This window comes from Choloepus didactylus, chromosome 5 (genome assembly GCF_015220235.1).
Source record: "Choloepus didactylus isolate mChoDid1 chromosome 5, mChoDid1.pri, whole genome shotgun sequence".
Taxonomy (NCBI): domain Eukaryota; kingdom Metazoa; phylum Chordata; class Mammalia; order Pilosa; family Megalonychidae; genus Choloepus; species Choloepus didactylus.
The window spans coordinates 166,069,904-166,095,539 of record NC_051311.1 but is presented as its reverse complement, the minus strand read 5'-3'; the positions used below and the strand labels follow the sequence as shown (position 1 = coordinate 166,095,539).

General features: G+C 38.1%; 1 protein-coding gene across 1 annotated transcript in view; it reads left to right on the top strand.

The window, feature by feature from the left end:
* Positions 1-16,194, top strand: part of LOC119534668 (zinc finger protein 596-like) — a 33,112-nt gene extending 16,918 nt beyond the window's left edge. The window contains exons 2-6 of the mRNA XM_037837278.1: positions 5,375-5,460; positions 7,099-7,225; positions 8,195-8,290; positions 8,815-8,894; positions 9,344-16,194. Of these exons, the coding sequence (XP_037693206.1) occupies positions 5,449-5,460; positions 7,099-7,225; positions 8,195-8,290; positions 8,815-8,894; positions 9,344-10,777 (1,749 nt within the window). The 5' untranslated portion in view covers positions 5,375-5,448 and the 3' untranslated portion in view covers positions 10,778-16,194. The remainder of the gene's footprint in view (positions 1-5,374; positions 5,461-7,098; positions 7,226-8,194; positions 8,291-8,814; positions 8,895-9,343) is intronic.
* The last annotated feature ends 9,442 nt before the right edge of the window (positions 16,195-25,636 follow it).

The following is a 25,636-nucleotide window of genomic DNA, read 5'->3' as shown; positions in this document are numbered from 1 at the left end:
TATCAGTAGGATTTTCCACAGATACTTTTTATATAACTGAACCTCCAGTCCTGTTTTATACTGAAATGGCTGACTTGAACCATGTTCAGTTATACCCTCACATTGGGCACTATTCTCTGTGGACTAGTCTTGCTGAAAGTCATTTTCCAAACCATCAGTTTCTAGTTTCTTTATTCTGGGTAGCTCAGTTCTCAGCTCCTCCCTTTCCTCTCACATGGTTGTATAAGGAGAATCAGGCTGCACTTTCAATACTTAGCTTGGAAATCTCAGCTAAATATCCAAGCTCATCACTTTTAAGTTCTGCCTTCCATCTAAAATCAGAAATCAATTTCACCAGGGTCTCTTCCCATTTAGACTATGAATTCCCTTTTCTCCACTTTCCAATAATATATAACATGCATCATTTTTTTCTAAGGCTTCTTCTGAAGTACCTTTGGTGCTTGCTTGTGCTCTCTCTTTTTCTCTCTCTCACACATATTCTGTTTATAAAAATACTCCACAAGAGGACTATTTTTTCAGTTTTCTTCTCTTCATCAGACTGGATAATTTCTGCTGTCTTATCTTCAAGGTCACTGATTCTTTCCTCAGCCAGCCCCAATCTTTTTCATAATTATAGATGTTTTTGGTTTACAGTAAATCATACATAAAATACAGAGTTCCAATATACTACCCTATTAACCCCTTGGATTAATGTGGTACATTTGTTAAAATGTAAGAGGACATTTTAATTATACTATGAACTATAGTCCATTGTTTAAAATAGGGTTCACTGTGTTGTATAGTGTTTTGTGTTTTCCTTTTTTGAGTTTTAGTTTCTGATTCTGAGATTGTTTATTATTTTATTTCATGGTGATCACACAATATTTGTCCTTTGTATTTAGTTTACTTCACTCATTATGGAGTCTTTGACATTCATCTATATTGCCACATGAACTTCATTCCTTTTTATGGCTAAATATTATTCCATTGCATGTGCATATCTGATAGCCTTTATTCATTTGTGGATGGACTCTTATTGAATGTGATGTATTGAAATCCCCTATTGTTAATATTGAACCATCTTCTTTTCCCTTTAAATCTGTCAATATTTACTTCATATATTTTGAGGCTCTGCTGTTAGGTATATATTTTTTTTAATTCAATTTTATTGAGATATATTCATACACCATGTAGTCATACAAAGCATACAATCTATTGTTCCCAGTCACATTGTCACACCTCTTAAGCTAATTGTTATAGAATCGTTTTCAAGATTCAAGGGTTCTGGGTTGTACTTTCATAGTTTCAGGTATTTACTGCTAGCTATTCTAATTCATTAGAACCTGAAAAGGGTTATCTATATTGTGCGTAAGAGTGCCCACCAGAGTGACCTCTGGGCTCCTTTTGGAATCTCTCAGCCACTGAAACTTACTTCCTTTCACATCCCCCTTTTGGTCAAGAAGATGTTCTCCATGCCACGATGCCGGGTCTAAATTCCTCCCCGGGAGTCATATTCCATGTTTCCAGGGAGATTTACACCCCTGGGTATCAGATCCCAAGTAGGGGAGAGGGCAGTGATTTTATTTGCCAAGTTGGCTTAGCTGGAGAGAGAGGGCCACATCTGAGCAACAAAGAGGCATTCAGGAGGAGACACTTAGGCACAATTATAAGCAGGCCTAGCCTCTCCTTTGGAGGTGCATATATATTTATAATTATGTCTCCTTGTTAAATTGACCCCTTTATCAGTATATAATGGCCTCCTTCTCCCTTGTAATAGTTCTTGACATAAGGTCTATTTTGCCTGATACATATATATATAGCTACCCCAGCTCTCTTTTGGTTAACATTTCTGTGTTATTTTTCCCATTCTTTCACTTTGAACCTAATTATTTCTTTGAATTTAAAGTTAGTTACTTGTCTCCCCCCTACGTGGGATCAGACACCCAGGGAAGTGAATCTCCCTGGCAACGTGGAATATGACTCCCAGGGAGGAATGTAGACCTGGCACCGTGGGACGGAGAACATCTTCTTGACCAAAAGGGGGATGTGAAAGGAAATGAAATAAGCTTCAGTGGCAGAGAGATTCCAAAAGGAGCCGAGAGGTCACTCTGGTGGGCACTCTTATGCACACTTTAGACAACCCTTTTTAGGTTCTAAAGAATTGGGGTAGCTGGTGGTGGATACCTGAAACTATCAAACTACAACCCAGAACCCATGAATCTCGAAGACAGTTGTATAAAAATGTAGCTTATGAGGGGTGACAATGGGATTGGGAAAGCCATAAGGACCAAACACCACTTTGTCTAGTTTATGGATGGATGTGTAGAAAAGTAGGGGAAGGAAACAAACAGACAAAGGTACCCAGTGTTCTTTTTTACTTCAATTGCTCTTTTTCACTCTAATTATTATTCTTGTTATTTTTGTGTGTGTGCTAATGAAGGTGTCAGGGATTGATTTAGGTGATGAATGTACAACTATGTAATGGTACTGTAAACAATCGAAAGTACAATTTGTTTTGTATGACTGCGTGGTATGTGAATATATCTCAATAAAATGATGATTTAAAAAAAAAAAAAAAAAAAAAAAGAAGTACCTTCTGCTGCATGTATATTAATAGTTTAGGGGAGGTCAAAATCAACTTACACAAGATGGCTCAAGAGATAGGTGTTTCAGAGTATAACTAAGGTTTTCCAGCAGATACCTCAGACCTTAAAAAAATACTCCAGTGTTTTCTCCTGGCTATCCACTGAAAGATGGGGGGAATGGCTACGCAAAGGCTTCTAGCTCTTGCTTTGACTAAATATTGATATTTTTATAATAACCAATATCCTTAAGTGTCTCATTCACTGGGTTGATAATGCTATGTCCCTGGCAGTAAATATATCAGCCACCCAAACTGCCACAATCCTCCAAATAAATGACGCCAAGGCATCAAGGGATGGATTATCATAACTATCAAAAATTTTTTGAGTGCTACTTTGGCATCCATCTTACTTTGTGTAAGCCACTTGCCTCAACAATGACCTTTGACTTAGCTAATAAACAGTTTTCCATCCCTGGGGCTGGAACTTCAGAGCTCAACCCCACATTTTTGGCCACCACCCACACCAATGACATGCCTCACCCAGAACCCACAGTTGGCCCCAAATGATAAGCTAACCATCCCCACAGCTCTCAGACTCCCAATCCCTTTCCTTTTTCACACCTTTGCTTTAAACGAATCAATCTTGGACTCTCATGGGAAATCTACTAACCTCATAAAGCACAAGCCCATGGGTCCCTTTCCCTCTGCTGGTATGCTCCCCACCCACTGGTTGAGCCACCCCAGCTCATTGCACTTCTTGTCACCCTCTCATGGCACCCCTCTCTATGAGACCTCTGAAAAGCAAACTATCTTTTCTCATGCATTATAGCCTTAGTTTCCCATTATGTTGCATCTGATCTCCACCTGGACCCAGATTTACAATCCAGCTTAACTAATTCAAAATACTTGTTAAGGAAGTTGCCTTCTAAGTGCACACGAATCATTCTCCAGGATAGAGCACAAAACAAGTCTCAATAAATTTAAAAAGAAAAAAAAAAAAATAATAAAGTTAGTTACTTGTATACAGCATGAAGGTCAGATGTGTTTTTTGTTTTTATCCATCCTGCTAATCTCTGCCTTTTGACTGGAGAGTGAATCTATTTACATTAACAGTAGTCATGAACATTGGTTTACAAATACCTGAAACTACCAAACTCCAACCCAGCAGCCTTGATTCTAGAGGACAATTGTATAACAATGTAGATTACAAGGGGTGACAGTGTGATTGTGACAACCTTGTGGATCACATCCCTTTATCCAGTGTATGGATGGATGAGTAGAAAAATGGGGATGAAAGCTAAATGAAAAATAGGGTGGGATGGTGGGGATGATTTGGGTGTTCATTTTTACTCTTATTTCTTATTCGTATTCTGATTCTTTCTGGTGTAAGGAAAATGTTCAAAAATAAATTGGGGTGATGCATGCATAATTATATGATGGTACTGTGAACAGTTGATTGTACACCATGGATGATTGTATGGTAAGTGAATATATCTCAGTAAAACTGAATTTAAAGTAGTAATGAAGTACTTTCCTTTTTTAAATAGTTTTATTGAAATATATTCACATACCCTATAATCATCCACAGTATACAATCAGTTATTCACAGTCATCATATAGTTCTTCATTCATCACCAAAATCAATGTTTGAACATTTTCCTTTCTCCAAAAATAAAAATAAATAGAAGTAAAAACACCTATACCATTCCATTCCACCCTGTTTTTCATTTAGTTTTTGTCCCCATTTTTCTACTCCTCAGTCAATACACTGATAAAGGGAGTATGAGTTACAAGGTTCTCTCAATTGCACAATCACACCATGCAAAATGCATAGTTATACGCTCATCTTCAAAATCAAGGCTGTTGGGTTAATACAACCCTTTTTTCCCCAGACTTCAGGTGGCAATGGGTAAGTTAATCCTACCTATGTTTATGACACATTTTCATTGTTTGTCCATGAAGTGTATGCAATTATTAATCATGTTTTTGTGGAGCAATTTACATTATACATCCATTCATTAATATGAATAATGAAGTGTTAGGTATAACAGCTGATGATTAATATATGATAAAGCTTTCAGCTACCCCCTGATAAAAAGATCAGAGTGAATAGATTTTCTTCCAGATCTTTTCATTCTACATCTTCTGAGCCTCTTAATCCTTTGAATATTTGGGGGACATGACAGTGACATTATGACCATATACTTTTGTTGTTTTCTTGGTTGATATCCAAATCCATTGGAATGAGATCTAGTACTCAGTGTTGAGGAAGTTACAGTGTTATACACCACATGTGAAAGAACTAAGATGATTTCCAACAACTGTGTCCAGAAAACCTGGTGCAAGTAGTTAGAGCAGGGAATTAGTGGGAGTCCAGAGACAGAGATGGAGAACCAAAGCTCTGGTGCATACACCAAGAATAATTGCATCTGAGAAATTTTAGTCACCTTTCTCTGGTAGTGGGGTTCTAATTCCAGATGAGACATGGATTAGGAATATGTTTTGGAATCAGGGAGGGAATTAAAAGTTTCTGAACAGCATGGGAAATTAATACACACAATTCAATGATTTGTATGTTCTTATCTGTAATATGAAGGTATTCATTTATTCATTAGTCACTAAAGAAGCCAGGACCTCCTACATCTTGACACTGGAAGAGAAGAGACCTCTCCATCTTTTTCTTGTAGTGTACTTCATATTCCTGTTGATTATACTGGTTTTACTCCCAGCTGAAGTGTTTCAGATTCTTGACAGGTGAGTCTGGAATTTGTGCTCAGTACTTGATTCTGAAGGTTCTGTCTCCTTTCTCAGCTTTACTCACCTATTGCCTGTCTGGTTGTGAGTGAACATCTAAAGGAAGACAGTTGTCACCTGAGCTATTGATAATGCAGTCATCGGTGAGTAGGGAATTCTTTAACTGAAGTTACACCACTATTGTCAGCAGATGGGGAGGTTTCCCCTATTGGCAAAAATTTTCCAAATCCATTCATGAGGTGTTCAATGATATAAGCTTCAGTTTGGTTTATCTAGGCTCTAGAATAGTTAAGGGTAAGTTTGGGGCTCATCAGTAAATATTTTGCTTCCCAACATTGCAGTAGTTTCTTCCAGCCTCCATTAAGGTAGTGTATTCTCTGAAGAGATGAGAGAGACTTTCTTTTTCTCACCCACCCCATGCCCTCATTGGAGAAATAATGCACTCATGGATCATGTCAGTGCCTGAAGTTTGTTTAGGCTTGCGGTTAGCATAGGTATTACAGATGAATGAGAGCAGAAGTTAACAATCAGGGGAGAGGGTGATGTTTCAGTGGGTGCATTCGATCAATCCAGTTTTATAGGTGGTGGGGTATAAGACTGCATTCTTGACTGGAGCACAGGAGAAAGTTAGCAAATAAAAGGAATTGAGGAATTGTTAATTTATTTTCCCAAATTAAAGTGTTGATAGAATATATTTATACATTTTGAAACATTCAAAAAAGGGCACTAAAATTTTTTTTAACTCTTGTTCCTAATTTCCCATCTTCAATTTTTTTAAGTCAACTTTTTTTCTAATTTTTACATGAATTCAATATGTAGGAAGTATTCTTCCCTTTAATAGAATGCAGTTTATGGAACTATGAAAATTTTTGCAGATTTGAGGAGACCAGAAAGATGGGGCTTCTTTTAACCTTGAGCAGACAGAGGAGATGAAGATATAAGGAGATGAAGGTATAATAGAGACATTGAAAGTGGTGTTGTAGGCCCCAGAAAATGTTGGGAATGGGAGGTCTCCACCACAGAAACAGTCAGACTAGGGCCATCTTTCAATATAACTGTCTCAAGGGTCCCTGACTTGTGATCCTGAACAGCTGTACTTTACATCACAAACTGAGTTATGTAGAATTAAGGGAGACAGCACTTACTGATCCTGAGTTCTGTATGAAACCATTTTCATATAATTCTAGATATTGCTTCAAAGTTCCCTGCCATGGCAATGAACCAGACTAGTGAATTGAATTTAGATAGAGAGCACTCCTCATATCAGTGCATTGGGTCTGTTTAAATGCATAACATAATGTTAAACAATTTTATAAATGAAACAAAGTGTAGTCATCCATATACAGGAATAATCTAACCCTAGTCATTTTTTAAAAGTGACAAATCATGGGTATTTCTTTCCTTATAATGTCTGTAGATTTAGCTGAAATTGGTGGAAAATATTATTTTAGTTATGGCATGCTCTAGAGCAAGTATTATAATGAGCATCAAGAGGTCATAATTAAAGATTGTCAGAAAATTTCCAGGTGTGTATCACTCCACATGTCATTTAATATTCCTTTACAATGGAGTTGTATGTATTTAAAATGTCTGTGGTTCTGTGAGTGTATATGAAAGACAGACAGCAGTTCCATATTGAAAGTGATCTTGCTGGAACTCCAAACACGTTTTCAGTTTTATATACACAGTCCCTACTTCCTTAGTGCTGTCATTCTGATTATCACACTCCAGACTTCAGTAAGGATGGCCTTGTGTTAACCCAAATTTCTGTGATATGTTAGGAGTTAATGACCTTCAAAGATATAGCTGTAGCCTTCACCCAGGAAGAGTGGGCATTGCTAGACTCTTCCCAGAGAAAGCTGTTCAGAGAAGTGATGCTAGAGAATATCAACCATCTGGTCTCAGTCGGTGAGTTACAGAAATTATACTATTGATATGTAGCTATCAAACATCAATCCATCTATCTACTATCTATGTATGTATCTATCATATGTCATCTATTTATTTCAGGTATATAAGTCAGCTTCCCCACATTGTATAATCTTTTTGTATTCTGTATATTATATTTTTATATTTCATATTGTTAATACATTAAAATTATATTATTTTATAACACATACAACCACTTAAAATATTTACTAACATTTTATTTACATGTAATTTACCCCCATAGAATTTTAACATCTTTTTTTTTTTTTTTTTCTAATTCTGTCAATATATGGAAGAATGAAACAGATCTTATGGATAAGGGGTGATTACTGAATATTTTAGACATGCCTATACATTGATATATTTTACATTTCAAAAAATTTTAAAATGAAGAAAAATTGATAAGGAAGAGTAAAAGTATATGAAAAATCTGATGACAGATAAAGATGAAAAATTGCAAGCAATATCTAGAAATTTTAAATTCTTGACCATAATTTAATGTCTCCCTTGAAACAGTCTCCAGCACTCGGAGTAGTTCTGGTATGTCAAGCAATAATTTTTCAGTGGATAAATAAGTGACTAAACATTTTGAAAAATTGTTCTGCTCTACGGGGTATGCTGAGGCTACAGAAGACAATAGTAAAAACACCACAGATATCATTTTCCTCACAGAATTTAGATTGTCTTGATGGAATTTATGCTTATTGGATTATTTTTGAAAATAATAATAACTATGGAAACATAATTTCTCTCCTTTTAGAATACATTGAATTGTCCGGTCTCTCTATGACCTTGTGCATGGGGACCAATAGCAAAAGGTACCCACTGTAATGAGAACAAGGTCAAGAATTACCCTTTGCTGGTGAAATATGGTCAATGTTCTGTGTTGCATTGATAATGCACTATTAATACTTAATTCAAATTCCTGTTATTTCTTCCTACAAACAGGAATTCAGGTCTGCAAATCAGATGTGCTTTCTCAGTTGGCACAAAGAAAAGAAGTATGGAGAGAAGGAATAGGATTTATCCAAAAACATAGTCCAGGTGAGCTCTAGGAACCTGTGCATCAGTAGTGGAGCAGCTTCGTCAGTTAATGAGTGGGTCCTTGGAAATGTCAATTTCAGGTTTCCTTAAGTTAGTGATGATTCCTAAAATGTAGGCAAGGATATTGGGGAAATTTTCATTGTATGTGGTCCTTATCCTATACACTTATCAAGTCCTATTCAAGTGTCTTTGATTCTGAGAGAGGGATATTAATGTATTATTGGAATTAACATTTCAATAATGAGCCTTGTCCTGGTCTTACTCTTGTAAGATTTTCACTCTCTTTACCTTCTTGACTTCCTAACTTCTTTTTATTTTTCTCATATTTTAATCTTGAAAATCTTTTCTTATTGTTTATGTCATATAATTGTTTCTTTTACCTAAAGTATTCCTTAATTGGAAATTGTTTCCCAGTCAAGTGTCAATGTTTGAAATATTCTGGCAAGGATATTTTCAGCTTGCCAAGGTTTTCTTTCCTATAATGCTAACCTAACAATTTATTGTGCTTTTTCCCCCAATTATAGGCAGGAAAAGTCCCTGTAAAAAGCAAGAAATGAATGTCATGCATCTTACCTGCAGGAAAGACAATTCTAACATGTCATTGGTAAGATTCGTTGGGGTGAACCCTAATTTTCCAAATGAATACCTAAGGATTTAATAAATTGTGAATTCAGTACAATCACCGAAGTATAATTAATGTTGGGATTAAATGCTAATCCATCAAAAATCTGTGGTGGTTTGAATTAAGGGAAAAAGTAAACTGAGCACAGAACTCGAAGCCGAGTTCTTATAAAAATATGATTGTCTAAATATGGTTTATATACATAAAATTTGAAACATCATAGAGGTCAAATTTCATCAGGTAGGTCTGCAATTTGGGTGTTAATACTGAGAAGATCATCCATTAAGGTGAATAATGTGTATGTGAAACTAATGTGGGGATGAGTTTAATCCCAAACTATCACTGAAGTGTTGAGAAATAACATGTAGGGGAATGAAGAAATGTATGTATATGGACAAATGTTTGACTCTCTCTCATCTAATTTCCCACAGCAGGTATCAGACACTCAAAAGGATCTCTTTCAATGTAATTATTTGCTAGAAGATTCCACTCTCAGATCCACAGTGACTAAACACTCATTAATTCCCATGGGAAAGAAACCATTTTCAAGGAAACCACTTGGAAAAGTCCTTAGTGACCATTCATCTTTTAATCAACACAAGCAGATTCATAGTACAAGTAAATCATATGAATGCCATCAAAGTGCTAAAGCCTTTATTGAAAGCTCTGGCCACAGGCAATACAGTGGAACTCAAGTTGGAGATAAGCCATATGAATGCCTTCTATGTAGGAAAACTTTTCCCCTTAGACAACATGAGAAAATTCAGACTGGAGGGAAGCTCTGTGAATGCCCTCTATGTGGAAAAGCCTCCAGTCAGTCTTCTAATCTTCAAGAATATGAGAGAACTCACACTAGAGAGAAAACCCACAAATGCCTTCTATGTGGAAAAGCCTTCAGTAAATCTTGTAATCTTAGACAACATGAGAAAACACACAGTGTAGAGAAACGCTATGAATGCCATACATGTGGGAAAGCCTTTCATTATAAATCTGTCCTCACAGAACATGAAAGTATTCACACTGGAGAGAAACCCCATGAATGTCATCTATGTGGAAAAGCCTTCACACAGTTATCTGGTCTTAGACACCATCAGAGAATACACAGTGGCGAGAAACCCTATGCATGTCATATATGTGGGAAAGCCTTCCGTCATTGTTTTATCCTCAGACTACATGCAAGAACACACACTGGAGAGAAACCCTATGAATGCAATACCTGTGGGAAAGTTTTCAGGTATTCTCATTCCCTCATGCTACATGAAAGAAGTCACACTGGAGAGAAACCCTATGAATGCCTTACATGTGGAAAAGCCTTCCCTCATAGTTCTACCCTTAGACAACATGAGAGAAATCACACTGGAGAGAAACCGTATGAATGCTGTACATGTGGAAAAGCTTTCAAATGTTCTTCTGTCCTCCGAATACATGAGAGGACTCACACTGGAGAGAAACCCTATGAATGCTGTACATGTGGAAAAGCTTTCAGCTGTTCTTCTTCCCTCCGAGTACATAAGAGAACTCACACTGGAGAGAAACCCTATGAATGCCATATATGTGGGAAAGCTTTCAACTGTTCTTCTTCCGTCCGAGTGCATGAGAGAACTCACACTGGAGAGAAACCCTATAAATGCCATACATGTGGAAAAGCTTTCACATGTTTTTCTGCTCGCAGACTACATGAGAGATCTCACACTGGAGAGAAACCCTATGAATGCCATCTATGTGGGAAAACCTTCAGGCAATCCAGTACTCTTAGAGAACATGAGAAAACACAGTGTGGCGGGAAACCCTATGCATGCCATACCTGTGGTAAGGCATTCCAGTATACTTCTTCCCTCAGAAAACATGAGAGATCTCATACTTAAGAGTGTCCCCATGAATGTCATCTGTGGGAAAAGCTTCCGGCAACCTTCTTGTGTTGGAGTGCATGAGAGAACACAGAGTGACAAGAAACCCTATGTGTGCCATACATGTTAGAAAGCCTTTAGTCATTATTCTCAACTTAGGTGACATCAGAGAGTGCACACCAGATAGAAACCCTTCAAATGCCATATGTATGGAAAAGCCTTCATTTATTCTTGAGACCACATGGGAGAACTCACAGTGTCATGAAACCCATGAATGTCATCTATGTGGAAAATCTTTTCTTGTAGTTCTTCCATTGGCAAACATGAAAGAATGCACAGTGGACAAAAGCCATAAGAATGCCATCTTAATTTTTCTCTTATGCCACATGAAGCAATCAAATTTTAGAGAAATCTTGTGAATGTCATCAATGTGGGAAATCCTTCAATGTTTTCACCTAATAGAAATGAGAGTTCTCACATGCTTTGAATATGCAAGAGATTGGAGTCATAGCTTCAGACTTTAAACACACTAGAGAACTGACATATTGAAGAAACACTATATTCATAATCAGTATGATGACCCTTTTCATCGGTAGTATTTCAGTTAACATAAGTAAATTCATTCAGGAGAGAATCTGTATGAATGTCACCTATCTAGAAAAGCCCTTAGTAGATGGTCTGATGTTATATCATACGAGAGAACTCACAACATAAACCAAATGGAAGTGGAGTCCCAATAGACTGCTCTTATATGCAAGCCAGAGAAATTACATGTGAAAAATTCTCTCTGTACTCAAGGTGGGAATGCCCTAATTTGTAATTCTTCCTTTAAATAAAATAAGTGAACGCCACTGAAATGAAATTAAGTCTGTAATTAATGTTCACTGTCATTCAATGAGACACAAGCTTTGCTGTGCTAAAAATATACTCAATTTAGAAATAACCATATATAAATGAAATGAGAGGGAAGAGTATTTGTTAGGAAATTTCCAGAAATTTCATGATGGAGAATGTATTAAATATAAAATCATGGAAAACTGCTTATTCAGTAATTAGGAAGGTTGTTAGCATAAGTTATTATGTCTTTATGAGAGTTAGTGTTTGATGAGATTGGGCAAATTATTGGGTATCTGGTGGCTGAGTTTTTCAGCTCAGTGGTGGAAATGCTATGTGTTTGGGCATAGGTGAATGTGAAGTCTGATTTGGTATTCTTGTAGGGTAAATGAATATGCTTCAATGGTTGCTTCTACTGGATGAGTGGTGAACATTTCTTGGGTCAGTGATTATATGAAAGGTAGGAACAAAAATGTTTGCATTGTTTCAAATCTTAGAATACTTCATCTCAGTATTATTAATCATTGGGTTAGAGGGTTCTGTACACAGTAGTTCACTGCATCAAGTGGAGTTCCAGATAGTTCCCATTTCCCCTCTCTAATGGCCCATTATGAATTATTAGTCAGAACCTACTGAAGTAATCATTTTAATAATCAAAGACATAATAGGCAAAGATTCTCTGCCTGTCTTAACACAGGTAGATGATGGGGAGTCCCTGTAAGCTGTGAGGACCAGAGACCCCTGGAAGCTGGGAGTGGCTTAGTGATGGAGATGTCAGTGAATGAAAGCAATTTTGACGGAAACAGTCTAGATTTATTTTAACTCCAAGAGGTGCAAGAAAGGCACTGGAAGCATTGTGGCCCCGAGTCTTCTGGAATCTGATAGTGGTACATGGCCTTGGAGATGGCAATGATTGAATGTCTTTCAGATGTGAAGACCTTGCACAAAGGAGAACAGTATGCCTATGGGCCCTAAATCTGTCTCCCTTAACTGCTGTAACTCATTAGGCTCCTCCCCCAAGTGCTGTTGAGTTTTACAGTATTCAAAGGAAGGTTTAGGATAAGGAAAACAGTCTCAACATAACCAAGTTAGAAAAAATCTGAGTATTGTTCATGCACATAGTGATTTCATGACTAGTCACAGGATGTATGTAAGGAAATAGTGGCCTTAACATGAAGATGAACATGATTTTTAATATTATAATGAGGTACAGGTCACCTATAGGTTAAGGTTTAAGCTATGGTGCATGTCAATAGGGCAAATTTTGGTGAGAACTAGCTTTATCTAATAAGATAGCTTAGGAATTGGGGTGGGTTAGTTCTGGGCTGACTCAAGTTCTTTAATAAACAGTAACAGTCTGTCTATGAGATCACAAGACTTTAAAGTTGTAGAACAAGTTAAAGGGGTTCAAGTGGGGTCAGTCAAAAGTTAAGAGGCTGTAGAGTTACAAAGTAAATATATAGTTACACAATAAAGCATTATCAAAGATAATGCTTTTTATGTGCATTCTGATTGAAGATAGTGTCAAACATTTGTTAACTCTTTAACTCTCAGGTACATTAGCATCAGTGCATATTAACTACTTCCCTTAAAGGCTGATGTAAACTGTTTTTCCTTGGGGATAGTCCTAAAATATATTATCAGAATCGTGAAATCCAAATCAGGGAAGCCAGACCTAGTGGCTTCCTACAAATCAAGGATTCTTTTCATGGGGTCTATCCATTGTTCGAAGATAAGATCCAAAGACTGGATTCCTGAAAATTAGGTGTGTGCATTTTTATCAGAGGAGAGTATTCATCAATTTCATCAGATTTTCAAAGGGGTGCAGCATACAAAATAAATTAATAACTGCTTAGTAATCAGAAAAATGATCGAACATTTGCCCCCAGGATTTAAACTTTTAAACAGAAAGACCATAGATTTAATAGACTTGGAGCAAGAGAGATTGACAAGGGCAGTCAGTCTCAGGCAGGATTCATGGAAAGCAACCCAAAGAATTCTAGAACTCCCCTGGGTAGTGTAGGAAGACTGATCCTCAAACACATAGGAACGATAGAGACTGATCTGGAGCTGAGGATTTTTCCAGAGTCCCCTGTGGTTCTCCCATTGTCCTTTTTGAGATTGTTGAAATGCCATGGCCTGCTAAAGAGATTAGCTTCAGTCTTTGAGCCCAGAGCTGCTCTCTTGTGATTCAGATTTCCATGGTACCCAAGCCTTATCACAGCCCTGGAGTCAAAACAGTAAACTTCAGTCTTCCCTCCCCATTCTTGAATGTTTCCCACAGCTAGAGGCCCCGTCTACTTTAGACTGGAAGATATCTCAGGGCCTAAAAGGCCCCAGAACTTGCCTAGGACTACTGCTACTGGGTGGTAATGCTTTTGGAGCAGAGTTTAGTGAACGGAGAGCCTCACACAGATTTGCAAAAAGAGTGAGTCTCCTTAGAGGACAGCTCATGGACAGTACAGCAGGTTGTTTACAAGGAAAGAAAGGGCCACATGCTCATAAGAGATTTTGGTTCCTCTGATGAACCAAGTAAATATAATCTTGTGGGTGTGTATGTGAGTTGTTTCCTTTGATCTGCATCATTTAATGTTTAGAGAATTTTAGATGTATTTTATTTGGATAAAATTCATGTAGCATGAAATTCATAAGCTTGTGCAGCCATCACCACTATCAAATTCCGTAAATGTTCACCACCCTGTAGAGAAACTCTTTACCCATGAACACATTTACTCCAAATCTCCCCATCCTCCAGCTCCTGGCAACTACTATTCAACTTTGTCTTTATGGATTTGCCTGTTCAGGATATTTCATATACATGGCATCACACAGGTGGCCATTATGTCTGGCTTCTTTCAGTTAATATGCTGTTATATGTATCATAGCAAGTATGAGAACTTCATTCCTTTTAATTACAGAATGACATCCCATTGTGTAGATACACCACATTTTATATATCTTCATCAGTTAATGGCCTTTTGGGTTGTTTCCACTTTTTGGCTGTTATGAATAATGTCAAAACATTTGTGCACAAGTTTTATATTCATCCAGCATTTTATTTGGAGGGACATTCATGTGCAATATTTGTGGAAACATTTTTCCAGATTTCTTGGGTATATCCTTAGATGTAGAATTATTGAGTCATTCATTTTATATTTTATGGTTTGATACTTGCATCATTTAATCCATAACCTACTCTGTAATCCTGAGTTCCAAGGCACTGCCAATTTATTTCTTTGAATACAACGTCTGTTCCATTATTTGGGGCCTCTCTGCCTGTTTGCATGTTCCCCTCTACCTCAGGACCCTCTGTGGACAGTGCTTATGAGGGCTTAATATTGCATGTATAGAGTAACATTATCAACATGGTGACATAAGCAGGTACTGAAAATTTCTCTTCAGAAATTCAGTGGAAAATGGGACAATTCTGAATTGTTCAAAACTCTGGAGGAGGATATAGACTGGATAAACACCTTGCAAATGCAGGTAGGAATTTTTTGTCCCAGACCAGCAGGTTGTTATCTGCCTCACTCAGACTCCATGCAGGAAAGGCATAAAAACAGCAGATGGGATCAATCCCACCAGGGAAACAGATTTTAAAATCTCATAGCACTGAAAAATACCCTGACTGTTTGAAGGCCCAGTGGACAGGGGAGGACATTTCAAGACCCTGATCAGTGAGGGACAAGGAGACTGAGAAAATGTGACCAGAGTCACGTTTCCAGCCCCTCGGTCTGAAAGCCCATCCCCCACCCTTGAGGGAAGGAGCAGCTGGCAGCCATGCTCCAAGGCACAGCAGCTTCTGAGGACAATTTAAAAGTTACCTAAATACTCCATCTGTTGGCCAATCCAGAAAGTGCAAAGACCCTTTCTTAGGAACACAGGAGCTGGTCTACATGTCCTGTACAGAAACTTAGCCCTGTTTCTGGCTGACAAATAGGAAAGACCCAACTGTTAAAGCAGGACCCCAACACAAACCCAGGTCTTGTTAGCCAGTGGAAAATAGAGCACCACTGAAAGCCAGGATATTTGTATTACCACACACAGTGCACTTCCTGGGGTGCCCAGTGCCTGCTTCCCATCCCTGTGGCAGGCCATGTTAAGCACCACATTTTGGGGAGAAGAGTAGCAGGAAGAGCATAACTGAAAACTGGCCAGGTAGAGAAAAAAGCAAAGAGAGATGAAAGCCAACAAACTAGAAAACCTTAGATAACAGAGAGAAAACAGCTTCCAAAATAAACCAACCGAGAAGATCACATGCAAAGACACCAGCAAAAACTCATGGGCCACATCAGGAAACAGGAAGATATTGCCCAAAGGAATTAACTATCATTTCAGCTGAGATTCAGGAATTGAAACAATTAATTATAGACATTCAAACAAATCTTTTAAATCAAAGCAGCGAGGTGAGAGAGAATGTGACAAAAGAGATGACGGCTATAAAAAAGACACTGGGTAATCACAAGGAAGAATTTGTAAGCTTGACAAACAAGTGGCTCAATATCGGAATGAAAGGCACAAGAGAAAAGATGAAAACCGCTGTTTTAGTTTGCTAATGCTGCCAGAATGCAAAACACCAGAGATGGATTGGCTTTTATAAAAGGGGGGTTATTTGGTTACACAGTTAAGTCTTAAGGCCATAAAGTGTCCAAGGTAACACATCAGCAATCGAGTACCTTCACTGGAGGATTGCCAGTGATATCAGGAAAACCTCTGTTAGCTGGGAAGGCACATGGCTGGCATCAACTCCAAAATTCTGGTTTCAAAATGGCTTTCTCCCAGGACGTTCCTCTCTAGGCTGCATTCCTCAAAAATGTCACTTTCAGTTGCTCTTGGGGTGTTTGTCCTCTCAGCTTCTCCAGAGCAAAAGTCTGCTTTCAGTGGCCATCTTCAAACTGTTTCTCATCTACACCTACTCCCAGCTTCTATGCATTCTTCAAAGTGTTCCTCTTGGCTGTAACAAGGTTGCTCCTTCTCTCTGCTCTAGTAAACTCATCAAGACCCATGCCAAATGGGTGGGGTCACACCTCCATGGAAACTATCCAATCAGAGTCATCACCCACTGTTGGGTGGGGTGCATCTCCATGGAAACACTCAAAGAATTACAATCTAAACCCAATACATCTGCCCACAGTAGACTACATCAAAGATAATGGTGTTTGGGGGAACATAATACATCCAAACCTGCAGAACCACAATGGAGACTGTGCCAGTTTGGATGTATTATGTCCTCCAGAAAAAGCCACAATCTTTGATGCAGCCTTGTGGGGGCAGACTTGATAGTGTTGATTAGGTTGGAACCTTTTGATTGAGTGTTTCCATGGAGATGTCACTCAATTGACTGTGGGCAAAACCTTTCATTGGATTATTTCCGTGGAGGTTTTGCCCCACCCATTCAGGGTGAGTCTTTATTGGATCACTGGAGTATTTTATATAGAACCACATAGGCCAGATGCTGAGCAGCTGTGAGTGACATCTTCGAGAGCAACTTAGAGAGACAGTTTGAAGACGGCTATTGAAAGCAGACTTTTGCTCCAGAGAAGCTAAGAGAGAACAAATGCCCCAAGAGCAACATTTTGAAGAATGCACAAGAACTGAAAGAAGAGCTGGAACTTAACCCAGAATCAACAGATGCCAGCCATATGCCTTCCCAGCTTAGAGGTTTTCCTGGATGCCATTGGCCTTTCTTCAATGAAGCTGTATTGTTGAGGCCATAGTTTGGACATGTTCGTGGCCTTCAGACTAACTTTGTATCTAAGTTAACCCCCTTTATAAAAGGCAATCCATTTCTAGTATTTTGCATAATGGACAGCATTAGCAAACCAGAATGGAGACATACAACAGCAGACTTGGAGGGGCAGAAGAAAGGATCAGTGAAATGGAGAACAGGACATCGGAAATCCTCTACACAAAGGAACACAGGGAAAAGAATGGAAAAATATGGGCAAGGTCTCAGGAAAGTGAATGACAACATGAAGCACATAAATGTATGTGTTATAGGAAGGAAAAATAGAGGAAATAATGAAAATTTCCCAACTCTTATGAAAGACAAAATTACAGGTCCAAAAAGCACAGCACACCCCGAACAGAATTGATGCAAATAGACCTACTCCAAGACACTTCCTAATCAGATTTTCAAATATCAAAGACAAAGAATTGTGAAAGCGAGAGAAAAGCAATCCATCACATACAAGGGATGCTTGATAAAACTAAGTGCTGATTTCTCAGCAGAAACCTTGGGGGCAAGAAGGCAGTGGTATGACATTCAAGATACTTAAAGAGAAAAACTGCCAACAAAAAATCCTGTATCTAGCAAAACTGCCCTTCAAAAAATGAGGTAGAGTTTTAAATTTACATATAAACAGACTGGAGCATTTGTGAAGTGGAGACCTCCTTTATAGCAGATACTAAAGGGAGTGCTACAGACAGGAAAAGACAGGAGAGAGAGGTTTAGAGAAGAGTGTAGAAATGAAGATACCAGGAAATAGGGAAAGGGTAGAGATCAGGCCTTTGATATTGAAGTATAGAATATTCTACAGGATTGATTGTGTTGATCTAGAGATGGATAGCACAATACTGTGTGATTGAAGTACAATACTATAAGTACACTGAAAAAATATGACAATATGGTGAAATCTAGAGTGGTCAATGAGTGTGATTAAATGTACAAATAAAAGAATATTTTTGCATGAGGGAGCAGCAAGTGAGAAGGAAGTTATGAGGTATGCTGTGAGGAGAGTAGGTTGAAATAAACCAGAAATGAAGACAAACATAATGCCTCACTAATATGAACTAATAACAATGTGTAAACTCTGTGAATTGAATCTGTGAGCATGAGTTGTAAGCAGAAGGCTTATGTAAAGGTTCCTGGATTGTAAGCTTTTACAGCGGTCACATTTATTCAAGAGTTGTAACAGTTATTTCTAAATTTTGAGATTCTGAGCAGTTTGTGTCTGATATGGTTGGTTCTTGGAGCTTCAGGTGTCTGTGTGGCACCTGGCACTCTGCCAGAGTTCAGCAGCTCTGAGTGTTGGCATTGCCCCATGAATCAACTGTTAAAAGAGGCTGAAAAGGAGATCAGACATCAATTGGAGATATGTATGACATGGACTTGGTTGAGATTGAGGTAGATCAGACTAAAGGGTAAAGGATGATATTAACTGTGTTTTAAAATTTTGACTTCTGTTTGGGACCAAAGGAAGAGATGTTTATATGATGCAAAATCTATATTTTCCATATCACACTATATAATTTAACTTGTATGGTCAGTTTTGTCAAATGCCATGACTGCATGGAACCTTGACAAGAGAGTGAGACCTTGTTGTTTGTACAGGTTAGCATGAAACCCTGATACAACCCAGAGTAATTTTGGCAGAGAATAAAAAGTATTTGCCAAGCTCCCTTGAAGGACTGTGGGAAAATGTTGAAATATTAAACTTCCCCAGCTGGGGAATTCCTGATATTCTCATAAGCAATGGGGACCATCAGCTTAGTCGGCCGAGCCCTTGATCTTGGGGCTTGTCCTTATAAGACTTGTTACTGCAAAGGAGAGGCTAAACTTCTCATAATTGTACATAAGACTCACCCCCAGAGGGGCTCTTTTGTTGCTCAGGTGTGGCCTTTCTCTGTAAGCCAACCCAGCAAGTAAACTCACTGTGTTCCCTGCTACATGGGACATGACTCCCAGGGATATAAATCTTCCTGGCAATGTGGAACGTGACTCCCAGGATAAGCCTAGACCCTGCATTGTGTGACTGAGAAAACCTTCTGGACCAAAAGGGGGGAAAGAATTGAAACAAAATAAATTTTCAATGGCTGAGAGATTTCAAATTGCATAGAGTTCATTCCAGAGGTAAATCTTTTGCATTATACAGATAACCCATTTTAGTTTTTAGTTTATTAGAATAGGAAATATCTGAAAATGTTTATGGCCATCTAGGATCCTTGATTCTTGAAGGTGATCATATAATTATATAGGTTATATGGTGTGACTGTGTGATTGTGAAAGCCTTACGACTCACACTCCCTTTACCCAGTGTATGGACAAATGAGTAGAAAAATGTGGATAACAAGTAAATGAAAATATGGAGGAGTGGGGTATGGGATATATGGGATGTATGGGATGTTTTGGGTGTTTTTCACTTTCATTTTTATTCTTATTTTTATTTTCTGGAGTAATGAAAATTTTCAAAAACTGGTGATGAGTGCACAACTATATGATAATATACTGTGAACAAATGTTTCACACTTTGGATGATTGTATGATATGTGAATATATTTCAATTAAAAATTAAAAAATGTAAATGAGGAGAAAAGGTATGAGATGCTTTGAATGTTCTTTTTTACTTTTATTTTTATTTTCATTTTTATTTTTTTGAATAATGAAAATTCAAAAATTGTGTTGAATGCACAACTGTATTATGAAACTGTGAACAATTGTACACATTGGATGATTATATGGTATGTGAATGTTTCAATAAAATTACATTAAAAATATTGTATTTACAGTGGTGGACCATGGATCTAGAGGATGGCTGCCAGAGTTTCCTGATGGTTCCGCTCAAGTAGTGTATTATTAGTTAGGGTTCTCTAGGGAAACAGAACTAACAGGAGGTATCTGCAAATATGAGATTTCATAAGAGTGTCTCATGCAACTGTGGGGATGCATGAGTACAAATTCCATGGCAGGATGCATGAGTCCAAATTCTGTATGGCTGGATACACATGAGTCCAAATTCTGTAGGGCAGGATGTACAAGTCCAAACTGTAAGGCTGGCAGCAAGCTGGCAACTCTGCTAAAGGTCTCCAATGAACTCCCCAGGAGAGGCTGGCTGACTGAATAAGAAGTGAAAGTTCTCTCTCTTCTCCCTTAAAAGTCTTCAACTGATTGGGTTAAATCCAGCTGATTGAATTATCTCATTGTGGAAGACACTCCCTTCTTGATATAATCAGCCACAAAAGCAATCCACTGACTGATGCAATCCATTGACTAATGATTTAATAAACCCACCTTCTGCTTTATTAACCAGTGACAAATATCCTTGCAGTAATGGTTAGGTCATTGGTTGCTTGACCAGACACCTGGGCACCATCACCTGGCCAAGTTGACACATCTACCTAAACATCACAGGTAGATAACTCTTTGAAAAACATCTCAAACATCACGTTCCATTACCACCCTTTGCAAGGTCCAGACCTTTGTACTCTTCCCTCCATCTTAGTTTTCCTTTTCTATACTATCCTTCATTGTGTTTATAGGAATTGTATCTAGCAGTCAAGAAATGTTAGAATAACAATTCTTTCCTGACTGTTCTTCACTCTGTGCATCTAGGCTTCTTGCTTTTTTTTTTCTTTGTTTAAAACATATTCTTTTAAAAAAATTGAAACACAAGTCACATAAAACCCTTTTAAAGTGTTTGTTTCAGTGATCTTTACTATATACACTAAGTTTTACAGTGATCAGCTCTTCCTGTTTCAACACATTCATTTAAAAAAATTTTATTGTAAAATATAAATAACATAAAAACATTTTAACTATTTTCAAGTTCACAATTCTGAGATTTTAAGTACTTGGACACTGTTGTCTATTTCTCACTATTATCTACTTCCAGAACATTTTCATCATCCCTAAGAGAAATTCTGTACTCATTAAGCAACAACTCCCCATATCCCTCCCACTATCCACTGGTAACTTTCATATATTTTCTGTTTTTGTGTGTTGGCCTAGTCTAAATTATTTATATAACTGGAATCATACAATATTTGTCCTTTTGTGTCTGGCTTACTTCATTTAGCATGCTTTTAAGGTTCATCATGTTGTAGCATGCATCAGAAGTTCATTCTCTTTTATGATTGAATAATATTCCATGTATGTACAGATCACATTTTGTTTATCCATTCATGTTTTAATGAACGCTTGGATTATTGGGTTGAATAGCCACCATTTGGCTGTTGTGAGTAGTGCTGCTATGAACATTGGTATACTTGTACCTGTTCAAGTCTTTGCTTTCAGTTCTTTTGGATAACTACCTAGAAGAAGAATTGCTGGTTATATGGTAATTCTGTTTAACTCCTTGAGGAACCTCTGGTCTGTTTCCCACAGTGACCAAATCATCTTATATTCCTACAAAGTACAAGTGTTGGTATTTCTTTACAACTTCCCTAACAATTTTTTTTAAATAATAGGCATCCTAGTGGGTATGTAGTGGTATTTCATGTGACTTTGTTTTGCATTTCCTAATGGTTAATGATAAAATTCTTTTCATGTGCTTATCATCTTTGTATATTCACTTTCGTAAAATATCAATTCAAGTCCTTTATCCATTTTTTGAAAATTGGACTGTTTCTGTTTTGTTGTTGAGTTGTAATAGTTTTTAACATATTCTGGGTATTAAACCCTTATATATGATTTGCAACTGTTTTCGCTCATTCTGTAGGTTGCCTTTTTACTTTTGGATAATGTCCTTTGCTCAAGAGGTTTTAATTTTATGAACTCCAATTTATCTACTGTTTATTTTGTTGTTGATGCTTTTGGTGTCATACCTAAGAGTACAAGGTCCTGAAAATTTCCCCCTAAATTTTCTTCTGTGGGTTTTTTGTTTTAGTTCTTATATTTAGGTCATTAATCCATTTTGAGTTAATTTTTGTATATGGGAAGAGGCAGGGGCCCAGTTCATTCTTTTGCATGTGGATTCAGAGTTGCCCCATTTCCATTTGTTAAAGAGAATATTGCTTCCCCACTGGATGGAATTGTTGTTGTTGCCCTTGTCAAAAATCAATGGATGGGCAGGGCAAGATGGCTGCATAGAGAGGAGTGGAAGCTAAGTAGTCCCCCTGGAACAACTACAAAAAAACAGAAACAACTAGTAAATAATCCAGAATAATGGGGGGGGGGGGGGACAAACGAGACCATCCACTCATCATACGCCAACCTGAATTGGGAGGAATGCCCAAGAACACAGCATAAAATCTGTAAGTAAAACCTGCGGATCCAAGTCGTGAGACCCCCTTCCCCATAGCCCAAGCTGCAAAGCCTCATGGTGCCAGAGAGAAGCTCTCTCCTAGCAAGCGAATATAGCTCAGCTGGGCTCCAACTGGGGTTTTAAGTAGCGAGTGTGAACTGCTCACTACAGGTACACATCCCCAAAAAACAGACAGAGGCTTTGGGTGACAACTGACCTGGGAGAGCCTGGAGGGTCACCTTGGACTGGGTCTGAAGGGGACTATCTATTTCTTTTTTGGCTCAGTGGAGAAAGCCCCAGTCATTTTCAGTTTCCAGGGCTGTGACTCGGGGAAGGGTGGAGACAGCACAAGCAGAGAGCAAGACCATTGAAATGCTAATGACTTCCACCTGGGGGGTCTGTCTTCTCTAGGAGGAAAGGGGTGGGGCCCTTTCCATTCAGAACCAGACCCCAGAGCCTGGGGGAACACGGCCATACCTCCTCACACCAGTCAAGAATTATAGGCTAACAGGCATCACCTGCTGGGCAGAAAAGCACAGTGACCTGAGGCAGCAAAGGGTGGAGCAATTTTCTAAGACACACCCACAGGGAAACCAGATACTGAATATTTCTTCCCTCTGGGACCTGAGCCTATTCTGGTCTGGGAAAACCTGATTTGGATAACCAAGGAAACCATGCCTAGACAACAGAAAATTACAACCTACACTAAGAAAAACAAAGTTATGGCCCAGTCAAAGGAACAAACATACACTTCAACTGAGATAGAGGAATGTAAACAACTAATGCTAAATCAAATCAAAAAGTTCAGAGAAGATATTACAAAAGAGATAGAGGCTGTAAAGGAAACAGTGGGCATATATACAGCAGAAATCAAAAGTTCAAGAAAACAACTAGTAGAATCCATGGAAATGAGGGCACAACACAGGAGATGAAAGACACAATGGAAACATACAACAGCAGATCTCAAGAGGCAGAAGAAAACACTCAGGAACTGGAGAACAAAACACTTGAAAGCCTACACTCAAAGGAGCAGATGGAGAAAAGAATGAAAAAATATAAGCAACGTCTCTGGGAACTCAAGGATGAAACAAAGTACAATAATGTATGTATCATTGGTGTCCCAGAAGGAGAAGAGAAGGGAAAGGGGGCAGAAGCAATAATAGAGGAAATAATTAATGAAAATTTCCCATCTCTTATGAAAGACATAAAATTACAGATCCAAGAAGCGCAGCGTACTCCAAACAGAAGAGATATGAATAGGCCTACGCCAAGACACTTAATAATCAGATTATCAAATGTCAAAGACAAAGAGAGAATCCTGAAAGCAGCAAGAAAAAAGTGATCCATTACATACAAAGGAAGCTTAATAAGACTATGTGCAGATCTCTCAGCAGAAACCATGGAGGCAAGAAGGAAGTGGTGTGATATATTTAAGATACTGGAAGAGAAAAACCACCAACCAAGAATCCTATATCCAGCAAAGCTGTCCTTCAAATATAAGGGAGAGCTCAAAATATTTTCTGACAAACAGACAATGAGAGACTTTGTGAACAAGACACCTGCCCTACAGGAAATACTAAAGGGAGCACTACCGGGTGATAGAAGACAGGAGTGCATGGTTTGGAACACAATTTTGGGAGATGGTAGCACAAACATGTAAGTACACTGAACAAAGGTAACTATGAATACGGTTGAGAGAGGAAGGTGGGGAGCATGAGAGACACCACAAGAAAGGAGGAAAGATAAAGACTGGGACTGTGTAACTTGGTGAAATCTAGAGTGTTCAACAATTGTGATAAAATGTACAAATATGTTCTTTTATGAGGGAGAACAAGCAAATGTCAACCTTGCAAGGTGTTAAAAATGGGGAGGCATTGGGGGAGGGATGCAATCAGCATAAACTAGAGACTGACTAACAGAATCATTGTATTATGCTTCCTTTAATGTAACAAAGGTGATACCAAGGTAAATGCAGATAAGAGGGGGGCATAGGGGAGGCATGTTAGACACTTGACATTGGTGGTATTGTCTGATTCTTTATTCTACTTTGATTTAAGGTTATTTTTCCTTTTGCTGCTTCCTAGCTGTCATTTTTTTTCCTCTTTCTTTTGCCTCTCTACCTTCTTTGACTCTCCCTCCTGCCTTGTGGAAGAAATGTAGATGCCCTTATATAAATAGTGGTGAAGGTGGTGAACACATAAATGTATGACCATGCAGAGAACCATCACTTATTTACTTGGGATGGAATGTATGGTGAGTGAACAAAACCATATTAAAAAAAAAATGGGTTGATGACAAAACCTCGAGGGCAATGTACTGAGTGAAATAAGCCAGACATATAAGGACAATTATTGCAGGGTCTCACTGATAGGAACTAATTATAATATGTAAACTCATAGACATGAAATATAAGGTACCAAGATATAGGACGAGGCTTAGGAATGGGGAACGGTTGCTTAGTATGAGCAGAATGTTCAATTAGGATGAACTTAAATGTTTGGAAATGAACAGAGGTGTTGGTAGCAAGACGTGAGAATAACTAACAGTGCTGAATGGTGTGTGAATGAGGTGGAAAGGGGAAGCTCAGAGTCATATATGTCACCAGAAGGAAAGTTGGAGGTCAAAAGATGGAAATGTATAAAACTGAATCCTATGGTGGGCAATGTCCATGATCAACTGTACAAATACTAGAAATCACTTCATGAACCAGAACAAATGTATGACAATACAATTAGAAGTTAATAATAGAGGGGCATATAGAGAAGAACTATATACCTATTCCAAACTATATACTACAGTTAGTAGTATTTCAACATTTTTTTCATAAACAGTAACAAATGTACTATATCAATACTAGGAGTCAACAATTGAGGGGGTTGGTTAGGGATAGGGGAGGATTAGAGTTTCCTTTTCTTTTTTTCTCTTTTCATCTTTCACTTTATTTCTTGTCTGGAGTAATGAAAAGTTTCTAAAAATTGAACAAAAATTAAGTGTGATGGATGCACAGCTGTATGAGGGTACCCAGGGGCAAGTGATTATACACTTTGGATCTCTGGATAATTGTATGGTTTCTGAAAAATCT